Raw genomic sequence first — 14,087 nt, forward strand, 5'->3', positions numbered from 1 at the left:
CATGGTATCATGCCAGCGCATTACCGGCTTTCCAGGTGGTCTTACCACGCCCACGCCTGCTTCCCTCTGCACGGCTGGTATCAAGAATGATGATGCCGCGTGCACCCCAAATTGCCTACGCCTGCCCCAGCCTTGACAAGGACCCCTTTCCGTTCTCGGAACCCGGCCGGTTGACCAACGATGCAAAAGCGACGATACCATGTTGTTCTTCGCGCGGCCACTTGTTCGATAAAAGGGTCAAGTTCGACCACAGGGCACCGGTATGACCCATGAAGCCGACTCCGAACGCTTGGACCACCTCTTATTTGCGCCTGAACTAGCCATTCCTCGAGTCCACGCACAACATTCTGTGTAGCTTCGAGACAATTTGAACGATAGTCGATAAAACGGCGTTCCAGGCAACTTCATCTTTACACATCCTCCGGACTATGTTGTCCGGGGTAGTGTCCAGACCACATGTGGCAAGCATGTGGTCACGCATTGTGGGCACACGAACAACTCGTGTTTCGCCATTTCCTCTAAATCTGCGCACACTGGACACTCGGGCGAGGCCAAGTGTCCGAACCAGTGTAGATACTGTCTGAAGCAACCATGGCCTGGGTGAGGTGGAAAGTGATTTCCCATGGCGCCATTTGACCCACTTACCTATCTCCGGTATCAATCTATGTGTCCATCTACCCTTAGTGGAACTGTCCCACGCACGCTGCCATTTGACCATTGAGGCCAAACTGACAGTCCTGCGTGCCACGCATTTCGAAGTACTCTATGTCTTCACCGATAACGATGTCAATAGGCATCATACCGGTGATGACGCAAAATGCACCGTGCGACACGGTACGGACAGAGCGACACTAGCCAGAAGCTTGCGCTTGCTGGCATAAACCGCAGAGCTATTGGGCATCATCCGGGACAATGCCACTATTGCTGTGGCGGCACGCTTGCAGGCGTAATTGACGTGGCTACCAAAGGTGAGCTTATCGTCGATCATTACCCCCAAGAGTTTGATGAAGCGTTCAGAGGTGACCGCGCAGTTGCCTGCCCTTATCACCGCTTGTTGCTCCGACTTTCGGTTGTTAACAACAACCACCTCAGTCTTGTGGTGAGCCAGTTCTTCCAGGAACTCATCCACTCCTCCACAATTGCGATCGAGTGAGCTACAGTCAACTCCACCTCTTCGATCGATTCGCCGTACACCTCCAGCGAAGCCGACGATTACCACGCCAACCGGGAAATTCAACCTCAAGACACCGTCGTGCATGACGTTCCATAACACCGGACCCAGTATGGAACCTTGCAGAACCCCTGAGGTTATGTCAACGCTTTTCCGCCCCGCCTCCGTGTCGTATACCAGTACTCGATTCTGGAAGTAGCTTCCGAGAATCTTGCACAGGTACTCGGGAGTTCCAAGACGCAGGAGCGCATCTACAATAGCTGCCCAACTGGCACTATTGAATGCATTCCTCACGTCCAGAGTCACTACTGCACAATTGCGAACTCCCCTCCTCTTACGCTGGATAGCTATCTCCGCGGATTTGGTAACCAACAAGATAGCATCTACTATGCGTGTGTATGTGCGTTAGTATGTGTGTATTTGCGTGTGTCTGTGTGTGTCTGTGGGACGGTGTGTCTGCGTGTACGTGTTATTATTGTCGAAAAAAAAATTACATCTGAATAAATAAATCAAAAGCAGTGGCTGGTTAGCAATAAAAATGTTCCTCAAAGTTCCCCTTTTCTTCACTTGATAGATGAGCAAAATCAAATTACCGTCTACCAAGTTTCATCGAATTATTTCAACAACAAAAGCAATATTTGGTACATCTTTATGGTTTCATTGGACTGCTTACATAAACAATTGGTTGTCAAACTAGTGATATTATTGAAAACGCCTCTGATATTATTGAAAAGTCTCTCGCCGCATTCTATGAAGCTTTCCGGAAGTACGTTCAGAGCAGGTTATTCAATATTCATTAACTTTCTTAAGAGATGAGCCAGTCGAGGGCTGAAAATCTTTTTAATAAAGACAAAAAAATAATTAACTTTCTTTCATAACTGATACCAAATAGTTTTAGAAGAAATAAATGCATTTTTAAGAAAATTTCGCCCTAAATTATTTTTTTCGTCAGAATTTTTGGTGGTTTGCCCTTACCACGCATGAAAGAAGTGACACGTGTGATTACTTTTGTATATTCTAATTGGTGTCGCATAGATATGCATTTACTGAAATATACGTTTCGAAGGCAATACAGATGGAAACGAATATTTTGCATTTCAAATGCCGTTTATAAACGATCGCATCTTATCCTCATACTTCGATTGGTAAATATTCAAGGATATACGTAGCCAGCCAATGCAACCGAGAGCGGAAGATGTTCTCTTTAGGATATTGTTGAGCCAGCTCATGCCCGAAGGATCCCGCCTCATTCATATGCCGTGGAGCCGCATGCATATTTACCAATCGTTCAATGTGCTTTTCCTCGGTTGGTGCGTATAAGCAGCATTCGCCAGTACAAATCATTTCAGTTGTTTTGTATGCGCGTTGTCCGATGCTGATGATAGTCTTGTACCTATATTAAATATGCCGTCACGTAAAGTATAATGCGAGAGCACCGTCGAACTAGACTCACAGTCACGATAGAGCGCTCACCGTGAACACATCGCTAGCTCTATTGCCGCGGTGACATATACCAAGTAGCTCTAGATTACAGATAGTATCAGAACCAGTTGCCACTATATAGACAAGATATAATTCTCAATAACAAACAAACTAAAGTGATAAAATTTGTCTTTCGATATTCATGCATAATTTATAGACTGATTGCCAAGTAAAGTCCACCGACAGCCAGTGAAACTACGCAGTTCTTAATACCAAAAACTTCTTTCAAAGTGCATCAGTGATTAACGAGAACTTTGTAATTAGTTTCAACTATAATGACGACGAACAATATTCTATGGTTTCGCCATGGGCTCAGATTACATGATAACCCGAGCTTACTCGAGGCTCTACGCAACGATTGCAGCGGATCGGAATCCGTACGATTATATCCAATTTTCATCTTTGATGGTGAAAGTGCCGGTGAGTCTATAATCAACCTAAACGGCCCCAAGTAAGCGCATAATGTCAATCGAGTTTTTTTGGTTGTACGCTTATGTTATGGACTTTGATGTTCCGAACAATATGAATATGAAACATTTAAATGCTTTTTAACCACCTTCACCGAATGTTTTATATTCGGCGTGAGCCATATGTGTTCAAACGTCTGTGAACGAGTGTTGGGCATCCAGGCCAATCTCGACGTTCTTCATCAACATCATTCGGCCGTACTTCAATATTTTCAAAATCATCATTCCTAAGAGAATATTCAAACATATAATAACAAAAATTCTCCAGGAACTAAACTTGTCGGATTCAATCGGATGAAGTTTTTGCTGGAATCGTTGGCCGATCTGGACCGACAATTACGCGACATTGGTGGACAACTGTTCGTCTTCAGGGGCAATGCCGTGAATGTGATGCGCCGATTGTTCGAGGAACTGAACATCCGAAAGCTGTGCTACGAACAGGACTGCGAGCCGATCTGGAAGGAACGCGACGACGCCATAGTGAACCTGTGCCGGTCGATGGACGTCAAGTGCGTTGAAAACGTGTCGCATACGTTGTGGGATCCGGAGCAGGTCATCCGTACTAACGGGGGGATTCCTCCGCTGACGTATCAGATGTTCCTGGTAAGTAGTACATAGTGAGCATTATAGTTGGGTCACATTGCTTTACAAGGTAGTATCGATTTACATTGAATTTCAATGCGTGTATCCATTACTTAGTCGTTGAATTTGGTATCCTTTCTGTTTTTTTTTTCAATAAAATTTCGTTTTAGGTACATGACCAAAATTCTAAGCAAAGTTGTAAAAATGTAACATTTCAGAGTCGTAGCGTGAGCCCTCCGCGCCCTTGGCGAAACCTTTATTGGGCGCCCTTATTTTACTTAGAGGAAATAAATTGCGCAAATTTAATATTTGGAAAACAGTTTGAATCTTACCAAAAAGAAGTTAAATGAGATGGTTTATTGGTTTAAAGATACTTTAAATTACTTTCAATATTCAGAGGTGTACTCTGTACAGGTACCAAATACATGAAAGTCCTTCAGATGAAAATATGTTGTGATCTTAAATATATATTCATGCGCATATTTGGAACATGCAAATAAACGCAACATTCAGTTGATCGTATTGTTCTTTTAAATCAAAATTAATTGAAACTGTGCATGGTTGTAAAATTCAGTCAAATTCAAATGAATATTGAATATTAATTCGTTTCGGGAGATTAGCTGCTATCATCGTTGTGGCACGTCGTTGAATTTTCAAAACTGTTAGCTGTGGTTGGTTGCGGAAAACACCGTTTTGACTCAAATCTGAATTATGTCATTATTATTGCATAAATAAACCAAATTTATCATAAGGCGTATAGATCAAGGACTTTGTAATTGGCCAACAATGAAATAACATTGGAATTTTGCATATTAGTGCATTTAGTGGGGTGTTCGGAATTTGAATAAAATTATTCGGCATTTGAGATAAAGTTTGGCAGAATAAAATTATTAGGTTTTGATAGTTACAATCGATAAAGTATGATTATCAAGCTTCTTCTTCTTCTTATTGCCATTGCATTGGCATTGCTGTCCCCACACTGGGACAGAGCTGCCTCGCAGCTTAGTGTTCATTAACCCTTATGCGGCCGTGTTCCTTTTTCAAATTCAAGTGGTGATATTTCAATGAATTTTTATAGCTGAAAGCTGAAACTCGGTGACATCTAAGAACTCCATAAAATGTAGCATCTTTGAGAAAATCACGTTGATACAGTGAGGAGGGACGTAGGGATGGGCATCTGATTGTTTTTACCACGTGGATGGCCGACAGGGTACCCGTGTTCCACTAAATTGATATTTTCATAACTTTAACAATTTTCAACCGATTTAGATAACTTTGACAGTTTTGGAAACAGAAACTCATATACTTTTTGCCCATAGTCAGGGTTTACAGATTTTGTCCATGGTTATACAAGAAATCTTTGAAGTAAGACTTAAGAGTCTACACACGTAACCGAAGGACTATCAACCAGTTTCGAATATATTACATGCTCATTGCGCTTCTTAGAATAGTCGGTGTTCACAGTATACATTCTGGGTCTCCAAAAACCCCTGGAGTAAGGCCTAAGTCACCCAAAAAATCCCTGGAATAAGATCTTATGGTCTGCTAACGTAACCAAAGGTCTATCGTGCAAATTCAAAAACGGTACATGCTCTTTATGGTGCTTAGCATATAATGCTTTCACAGTATATGTTCCGGGTCATCCAATGACCTTTTCTTAAAACATGTTTGCATTCCAAGTAGTTCTTGTTGATTCCAGGTAGTCTACGAACTCCATACAGTCAAGGTCTTCGGATCAATCTCCGTAATGGAGGCAGTTATCGGAGAATAAACAAGTTGCATGACCCCTTCTTGGTATATGTTTGAATTCCAAGTAGTTCCTGTTGTTGTCGTGAGTTCCAGGTAGTCTATGAACTCCACACAGTCAAGGTCTTCGAATCAATCTCCGTAATGGAAGCAGTTATCGAAGAATAAACAAGTTGTGTGACCCCTTCTTGGCATATGTTTGTATTCCAAGTAGTTCTGGTTGTTGTCGTGGGCTCTAGGTAGTCTACGAACTTCATAGATTCAAGGTCGGTGGATCAACCTCCGTAATGTTATTGAAGAATAAACATGTTTTGTGACCCCTTCTTGGCATATGTATGTTTTTCATGCAGTTCTTGTTGTTGTCGTCAGTTCCAGGTAGTCTACGAACTCCATACAGTCAAGGTCTTCGGATCAATCTCCGTAATGGAGGCAGTTATCGAAGAATAAACAAGTTGCGTGACCCCTTCTTGGTATATGTGTGTATTCCAAGTAGTTCTTGTTGTTGTCGAGGACTCCATGTAGTCTACGAACTCCATAGAGTCAAGGTCTGGGGATCGACCTCGGTAACGAAGGCAGCGTTTGAAGAATAAAAAGGTTTGTGACCCCTTCTTGATATATGTTTGTATTCCAAGTAGTGCTTGTTGTTGTCGTTGGCTCCAGGTAGTCTACGAACTCCATAGATTCAAGGTCGGTGGATCAACCTCCGTAATGGAGGCAGTTATTGAAGAAAAAACAGGTTGTGTGACCCCTTCTTGGTATATGTTTGTATTTCATGTAGTTCTTGTTGTTGTCGTGAGTTCCAGGTAGTCTACGAACTCCATACAGTCAAGATCTTCGGATCTATCTCCATAATGGAGGCAGTTATCGAAGAATAAACAAGTTGCGTGACCCCTTCTTGGTATATGTGTGTATTCCAAGTAGTTCTTGTTGTTGTCGAGGACTCCAGGTAGTCTACGAACTCCATAGAGTCAAGGTATGGGGTTCGACATTGGTAACGGAGGCAGTTATTGAAGAATAAACAAGTTGTGTCATGCCTTCATGGTATTTGTTTGTATTCTAAGTAGTTCTTGTTGTCATTGGTACCAGGTAGTCTACGAACTCCATAGAGTCAAGGTCTGTAGATCAATCTTCGTAATGGAGGCAGTTATTGAAGAATAAACATGTTTTGTGACCTCTTCTTGGTATATGTTTGTATTCCAAGTAGTTCTTGTTGTCGTGGGCTCCAGGTAGTCTACGAACTCCATAGATTCAAGGTCTGTGAATCAACCTCCGTAATGGAGGCAGTTATTGAAGAATAAACAAGTTGTGTGACCCCTTCTTGGTATATGTTTGTATTTCATGTATTTCTTGTTGTTGTTGTGAGTTCCAGGTAGTCTACGAACTCCATACAGTCCAGATCTTCGGATTAATCTCCGTAATGGAGTCAGTTATCGAAGAATAAACAAGTTGCGTGACCCTTTCTTGGTATATGTTTGTATTCCATGTAGTTCTTGTTGTTGTCGTGGGCTCCAGGTAGTCTACGAACTCCATAGAGTCAAGGTCGGTGGATCAACCTCCGTAACAGATGCAGTTATTGAAGAACAACTGGGAGGGACGGAAGGTAGCGGTTTTCCTCCAATACCTTTTTCGAACTTAATCTATTACATGTTGTGCATATGCATAATCGAGTTTCAGACATAGTAATTAATTTCCACTCCGGGTGGCTCAATACCCGGAACATAGGCAATTAACTTTGAATGTACTGAACTCGAAAGGCGATCTCTCTTCGCTTATGTGGTCGGGTTGGGATCTGACGACCAACTGGCCCAATCTCACACAACCCTACTTCATCGAGCGCCGTTGGTGATGAAGCAAGTGTGTAGGAGCCAGATAACACTAAATACTCATCTCACTTGGTTGGCATTGTACAAAAACATATATGAGAGAGTTAGTTCTGAGAATGTATTGCGAGAGTTCGGCTACATGCCCGGTGCTGTGAATTTGGTTTCATCAGTACCCGCTAAGCTGTGGAGGACGACGGAGGTCCTTCGTAGCTTAGTAGGGAAACACCTGTCTAGCGTACTGGTTTCGTTGGATCAAACCCCACCGAAGTTCTCTAGATCAATCTCCGTAATGGAGGCAGTTGTCGAAGAATAAACAAGTTTTGTGACCCCATCTTGGTATATGTTTGTATTCCAAGTAGTTCTTGTTGTTGTCTTGAGCTCCAGGTAGTCTATGAAATAGAGTCAAGGTCGATGGATCAACCTCCTTAATAGAGGCAGTTATTTGAAAATAAGCAAGTTGTGAGACTCCTGGTATATGTTTGAATTTTAAGTAGTTATTTTCATTGTCGTGGGCTCCGTAATGAAGGCAAGGCAAAATACGTGAATGGAATCCGTATTTTTTTGTCGAAGAGACGTACAAACTTATCAACAGGTACTAATAAATGATTCATAATATGCTACAGTCAGTGAAAGTTAGTTCATGAAAATCTTTATTGTTTGCGGCAAATTGGGTCGAAAGGCACAACTGTATTTTTTGTTGATTTAGCTTTGCTGCGTCGCAGCATGCGTGAAATAATAAAAATGACAGTTGTGCGTTGCTTCCGTATCGAGTGGTGTGCCCCCGAAAACGCGAGCACTTTGAAACTTGGATTCCGTAAGGAGTGACCTTAAAGACCCTCTAGATATTCGTGTAAGCCTAGAAGTCTAACTCCATAAATTTCTAGGATGACCATTAGCATATGCCATGAACGCATTTTATTCATGGGCCCCAAAGGCATGTACCAAATTTAAAACAGGCTGATATATCTCTGGTGTAGATCCTAATGCCTTACTTCAGGGTTTTCTTGGATGACCATGAACATTTAAAATGGGTGCATTCTATTCTACGTACTATAAAAGGCATGTATAACTATTCAACTAGGCCGAAGGAACTCTGGTTACGCGTGAAGTTCTTGCTGATTGTTCAAGTGTTCTCTTGGATACCCATGAACATATGCAATGAAAGCGGTATATTCTATGTACCAAAAAGGGCATATGCCACTTTTGAAACAATCCGAAAGGTTACGTGTGAAGATCCTGAGGCCTATTTTAGCATTTTCTTGGAAGACCATAAACATATGCAATGGACGTATTCTATTCTATGTACCTCAAAAGGCATGTATCACTTTTGAAACAAGCCAAAAGATCTCTGGGTACCCATGCAGATTTAAAGTCCTATTCCAGGGTTTTCTTGGATGACCATGAACCAATGCAATGGGCGCAATCTATTCTATGTACCACAAAGGGCATGTAACACTTTTGAAAAAAATCTGAAAGATCTTTAGTTACGCGTGTAGATCTTAAGGCCTTTTCCAGGGTTTTCTTGGATGACCATGAACATATGCAATAAAGGCGTTCTATTCTATGTACCACAAAGGGCATGTACCAGTTTTGAAACAATCTAAAAGATCTCTGGTTACGCGTGTAGACCTGAAGGCCTTTTCCAGGGTTTTCTTGGATGACCATGAACATATGCAATGAAGGCGCCATAGGACTTATCCGAGAGATTTCTTCGATAGCGCAGAACATATGTAGTGATCACTTTTGATTTCAAGATGCGCAAAGAGCATGTACCACTTTGAGACAAGTCCATAGACCCATGGTTACGAGTGTAGACCTTAAGACCTTACTCCAGAGATTTCTTGGATGACTCGGAACATATACTGTGAACGCATTCTATGCTAAGTACCACAAAGAGCATGTACCGTGTTTGAATTTGCATAATAGGCCTTTGGTTACGCGAGTAGATCTTTAGGCTTTACTCCAGGGATTTCTCGGATGACTAAGACTTCATTTCAGGGATTTTTGCATTACCCGAAGCATATACTGTAAACACCTTCAGTTCTAAGAAGCGCAAAGAGCTTGTAGCATATTTGAAACTGGCTGAATGGCCTTTGGTTACGCGTGTAGACTCTTAAGCCTTACTTCAAAGATTTCTTGTATAACCATGGGCATAAGCTGTAAACCTTGACAATAGGTAAAAAGTATATGAGTTTCTGTTTCCAAAACTGTCAAAATTATCCAAATCGGTTGAAAATTGTTGAAGTTATGAGAATATCAATATAGTGGAACACGGGTACCCTGTCGGCCATCGACATGTGTTTTTTTGTTGGCCGCATAAGGGTTAAGCACCATTTTCGCATTCGTATATCATGAGGCTAGCACGATGATACTTTTATGCCCAGGGAAGTCGAGACAATTTCCAATCCGAAAATTGCCTAGACCGGCACCGGGAATCGAACCCAGCCACCCTCAGCATGGTCTTGCTTTGTAGCCGCGCGTCTTACCGCACGGCTAAGGAGGGCCTCCAAGCACTTATATGAAAAAGCTATTCTTTCTCTACTCGTTGTGAACAATTAATCTATTAAAATATTTTAATTCATATGCCATAAAGATCTTTAAAGTGCAAAATGTGCTTTAAGTGTTCGTAATATGAATTAAAACGGTAATCTTGATTTTAAAATCTTTTTTAATTAGGAAATTTTACCCAAAAAAAATTACACAAATCCAAAAAAAAACAAAAAACATGGCTTGGTTTGTGGTTTGAAGGACTAACGGACTTAGTTGGGTCAATTGAATCTGGAATTGGAATGGCTATTATACCTTGTTGGATCAAGTGGATTTGTTGGAAAATCCAATTCTGGATTGGGTCTGTTGATGGTTTGGAAGCATTTATGCACATGGTTGCAACTCTGATGTGGCTTGGTCGATGGTCGAAAGTACTATTGGAAGCAGGAGGGTAAAGGAAAAAAATCCAACTCTGGATTTGTTCAAAACATATTGAAGAACAGAAGAAAAAATCCGCAATGAACAAAGATATGCATTACGAATATTATTCTGCAATCAATTATTGCCCCCTTACTGTTCTAACAAAAGCAAATACTTAGGAGTTACCGAAATCCATCAATGCAAATTCCGATGAAGCTCTATATTATTCGGACTACATGGAGCTTTATTTTAATTAAACGAGCAAATTTATCTCAAATCTCCAAAACCCCCTAACCCTTATTCCTGGTATCAGTCATAGGAGCAAGAGGGCCCTTCGGAATGTGGCCAATCGGGTGGCAATGGGTGTAGTCCTTGAGGGAAACCACATGGAAATCCTTAATCATTTCTTCACTATTCAATCTTCACTGCTGTTAAGCATAACGATTTCCGGAGCAACTTCTAATGGCGATGCAGTTTTGGATATTTTCCCGATGTTTCGACTCTATTTTGAGTTTTCTTCAAGGGAAGAATTATACAAACGATTAAAATGTTGACGTGTTATTACGTAAATTGTTTGTGAATGGCAGGTAAAACTCGTCTTTATGTGTAGGTTTTCCCAGTACTTCAGCGACTGCAGTGAGCAGGGTGTGATTAGCCTACACCACCCTATAAGACCGCAGCCAATCACTCACCATAATCCTCCAACTCAACACCAGAGGCCCAGAAGCACCTTTGTTAAGTAGCCATTACGGGGTGGCGTTATTGGGTTGATACTATGAGACGAGGTGACTGACCCGGAAAGGGAGGTCATGACCCTGGGATGCAGGAATCGAGTCTACAATCGGTCACTATTCCAAAGTATTTCGAAGCGAACGGATGTTACACAGTTACCGAAGTTAAAAGTTGTAGAGAAGAAAAGGCATTGAGGATGACAGGTAACTTAGCGTGACCGGTTTCCTGAGATAGAGGCTGCTTCCAGCACTTTCTCCCCCTTAGAACACCGCCGTTTTTTGGTTAAAAATCCCATAAGGAACCGACTTCCATTGTCGGCCTGATTCGGCATTGTTCCGCCGATAGCCGTTAGGCCCTCTTATTGGTCGTTTTGGAACGCAGCGAGAAGCGAGGAGTATCCCCAAGCCACCCCGACGTTACTACCAGGTCCACAGTGAGCAGAGTATCCGGCTACCGTCGCGTAGGTGACCGAAGAAGGAAGCTAGTAAGCTAGAGAGGAATTAGAAAGTCGCGAGGAGAAGAGTCCGTCACAGCGGCCGCGTAAGCCGCCCAAGGGTGCAGGAAGCCTAGATACCGTAGCGGGTTGGAGTAGAGCTACCGTCGCCGTCGTGAATGCCCTTGCAAGGAAGGTAGAGGTAGAAGGTAGAGTGCTGCCAGAAAGAGGGGCCCAAAGACAGGTTAGCTAGGCTTAAGAAAGTGAAGACAAAGATCAATAAAGTGTTGCAAAGTGAAGTTCTGTGGTTTGTTTTTCCTGTTCGGGTGTGTCACTGCGACCAATTATTAGATCTATTGTAGCGTTACCCGTATCCTTAGTGTTCAAGTGCATGTCGAATTACTCCAGTGCTATTGAGAAGCAATGCAGTATCGGTTTCGATACAGTTGTTGTTTTGTTTCTCAAGACCACCATGACAAGGTCCCGCTATTTAGACGCTTCATAGAGAGCAATCCCATTGAAGGCGCGCCCCTTATCAATAGGAAATCAATCCTTTCTTGAGAAAACAGTACAGTAATACTGTTTTTGGCCATGCATCGGAGCCCTAGCCACATCCTTGTCTTGCTTCTAGAATATCACCAGTGAAACTCTTAAAACCCGGGATTTATCTCTGTCTACAAGACCATTTCAAGCAAGAGAATTTGTTCAGTAATAAGAACTTCCGTGTGTTCCTCTCACTACCATTGTTCACCAGTTCAAGAAGAGTTAGTACGTATTTAAACCCCTAACTCGATTTTTCCAGCAGTCAGTTCAGCCTAGGACCGGGTACCGAGGTTTTTTAATTAATTGCTTGAAAAGTTGTTTCCGCTGCATACAGTTTAGCCTCAAACAAGAGGAATTCGAGTCTTTCAACTGTCTGCAAGGTAACATTAATTGTGTTTTATTTCTGAGACTGCTGTTGGTAGCGAGGACTAAATACGATGAATCCTTAATTACCTTTTCCCTGCATTTTGATTGCGAGATTTTCCTGCCCGCGAGTAGCTTGAGGTGAGCGTGCCGACCCTGAGGCCATTGGTTTAGGGAATCGCCTAAAGGGAGCGGCATCTTAAAAATAAACTTGCGTCTAGTTTTAAATTTAAAAAATGTCATGAATTTAAAAATTACAAGTAATTTGTTTTGGAATTGGATTGCTTTTTTGAAACCGGTCAAGTGGGTGTTCGTTCTGTTCTTTACACATTATATGTGCAACATACCTAACTTACAGTTAAATTTCTTAATATGTTGGCTGTTAAGAACAATATCAACAATGTCGTTTTTCGTCATATCAAATTGGAATTCCTATGTTATGACACTTGATACCAGTCTTCATTCACTGACGTCGAGCTAAGTCAAATCCAACAGCTGCCAGCAGCATATTTTAGTCCTCGGATCATCAATTACTTATGTTTTTCATTCTCAATCAAAAACATAAATTTTTGCAGTGACATACTACACCGTTCAGTCGCGGCTGAGGCAAACCATAAATTTTCTCAAAACGACGCATATTTTGTTGCTAGCGAATGTTTGGTAGCAAAGATTGCTGCTTAGTCAATCAGCTAATCACGCACCTTTCACCGTTATCATTTCCACAAATAAATAACCTTTCATTTTAACCGCAAGCCGTTTATGAAAATCAAAAACAGAAGCCGAAGCGTCCTACCGAGAACATTAATGACCGAGTGATTTGTAAGACGTCTATCTAAACAAGAAATTAGATGGCCTATAGTCAAGGACATGTTGATAAATCAATTTGATACAGCTTTTTGCCTTTCTCGTATACTAAGTATACGGAAAGGCTATAGGGCCAGTTCAAAACCCATCTCCCATAGTGATATATACCAATCGACTCGTGATGTATGTATCTGTGTGTATGTGTACAAACATGTGAGACACACTCCTTGATACTTACCATTATCCGATTTGCTGGAAACCGGCTTGTATTCAACGCGGAAGGCCTAGTTTTTCGCTATTGAAAATTGGTCCGATCGGCCTTTGCGTACCGTAGTTGTTAGGGAAAGTACCAGTCTAGCGTACTGGGTTAGTGAAAACAATCCCCACCGAAGGAAGTGGTTAACCTCCAATACATTTTTTTAATTAAATCAGCTTCAGACATAGTAATTAAGTACCACTCCGCGTGGCGTATACCCGGAATATAGGCAATTAACTTTGGGTGTAACAAAAAATCATTGTTTTTATTTATTTATTTCTTCGTCTTGAATTATAAAAAACTCCTCAGACTGCTTCTTATCTAATATTTCTTATTCTATTCTTAAAAACTAGTTTAGACACATTAAAATCAAAAACCAAAAGTCCCTCGGAAAAAAATTCAAAATAGGGAAAAAAATCAGAAATTTCTGCAATTTCTTCAAACAACCGTAAATAGGTGTCAGTTGATTAAAATAGTGGAATCTATCCTCCTAAAGTGATATTTTTACCTCTCATACATTTACTCATATTTTTTTTTCAAAATATTGTGTAAGAAAGGCATCACCAACGCGAGGTGGATTAATCTGGAGTTTCCCCTTTTATGTCATCACATATTAAAGGCATTAGGGGAAGAGGCCTCAAAACGCTGTCGGCTTAAAGGCGTTTTGCCTCATGAGTTTTCCGGCAACGAAATAAAATCACTTTTTTGAAATGTAAATATTATCAATATGATTGAGATTTTCTCCAAATTTAAGATGGCATCAGCCAGCTATATTGTT

At 41.4% G+C, this 14,087-nt stretch overlaps 1 protein-coding gene across 1 annotated transcript in view; it reads left to right on the top strand.

Annotated features, from left to right (window-relative positions):
• The first annotated feature begins 2,602 nt into the window (after positions 1–2,602).
• The window catches only part of LOC134228046 (cryptochrome-1), a 33,700-nt gene continuing 22,215 nt past the window's right edge, over positions 2,603–14,087 (top strand). Inside the window, exons 1-2 of the mRNA XM_062709808.1 lie at positions 2,603–3,073; positions 3,389–3,723. Coding sequence (XP_062565792.1) covers positions 2,929–3,073; positions 3,389–3,723 — 480 coding nt within the window. The 5' untranslated portion in view covers positions 2,603–2,928. The remainder of the gene's footprint in view (positions 3,074–3,388; positions 3,724–14,087) is intronic.

This window comes from Armigeres subalbatus, chromosome 3 (assembly GCF_024139115.2).
Source record: "Armigeres subalbatus isolate Guangzhou_Male chromosome 3, GZ_Asu_2, whole genome shotgun sequence".
Classification (NCBI taxonomy): Eukaryota; Metazoa; Arthropoda; class Insecta; order Diptera; family Culicidae; genus Armigeres; species Armigeres subalbatus.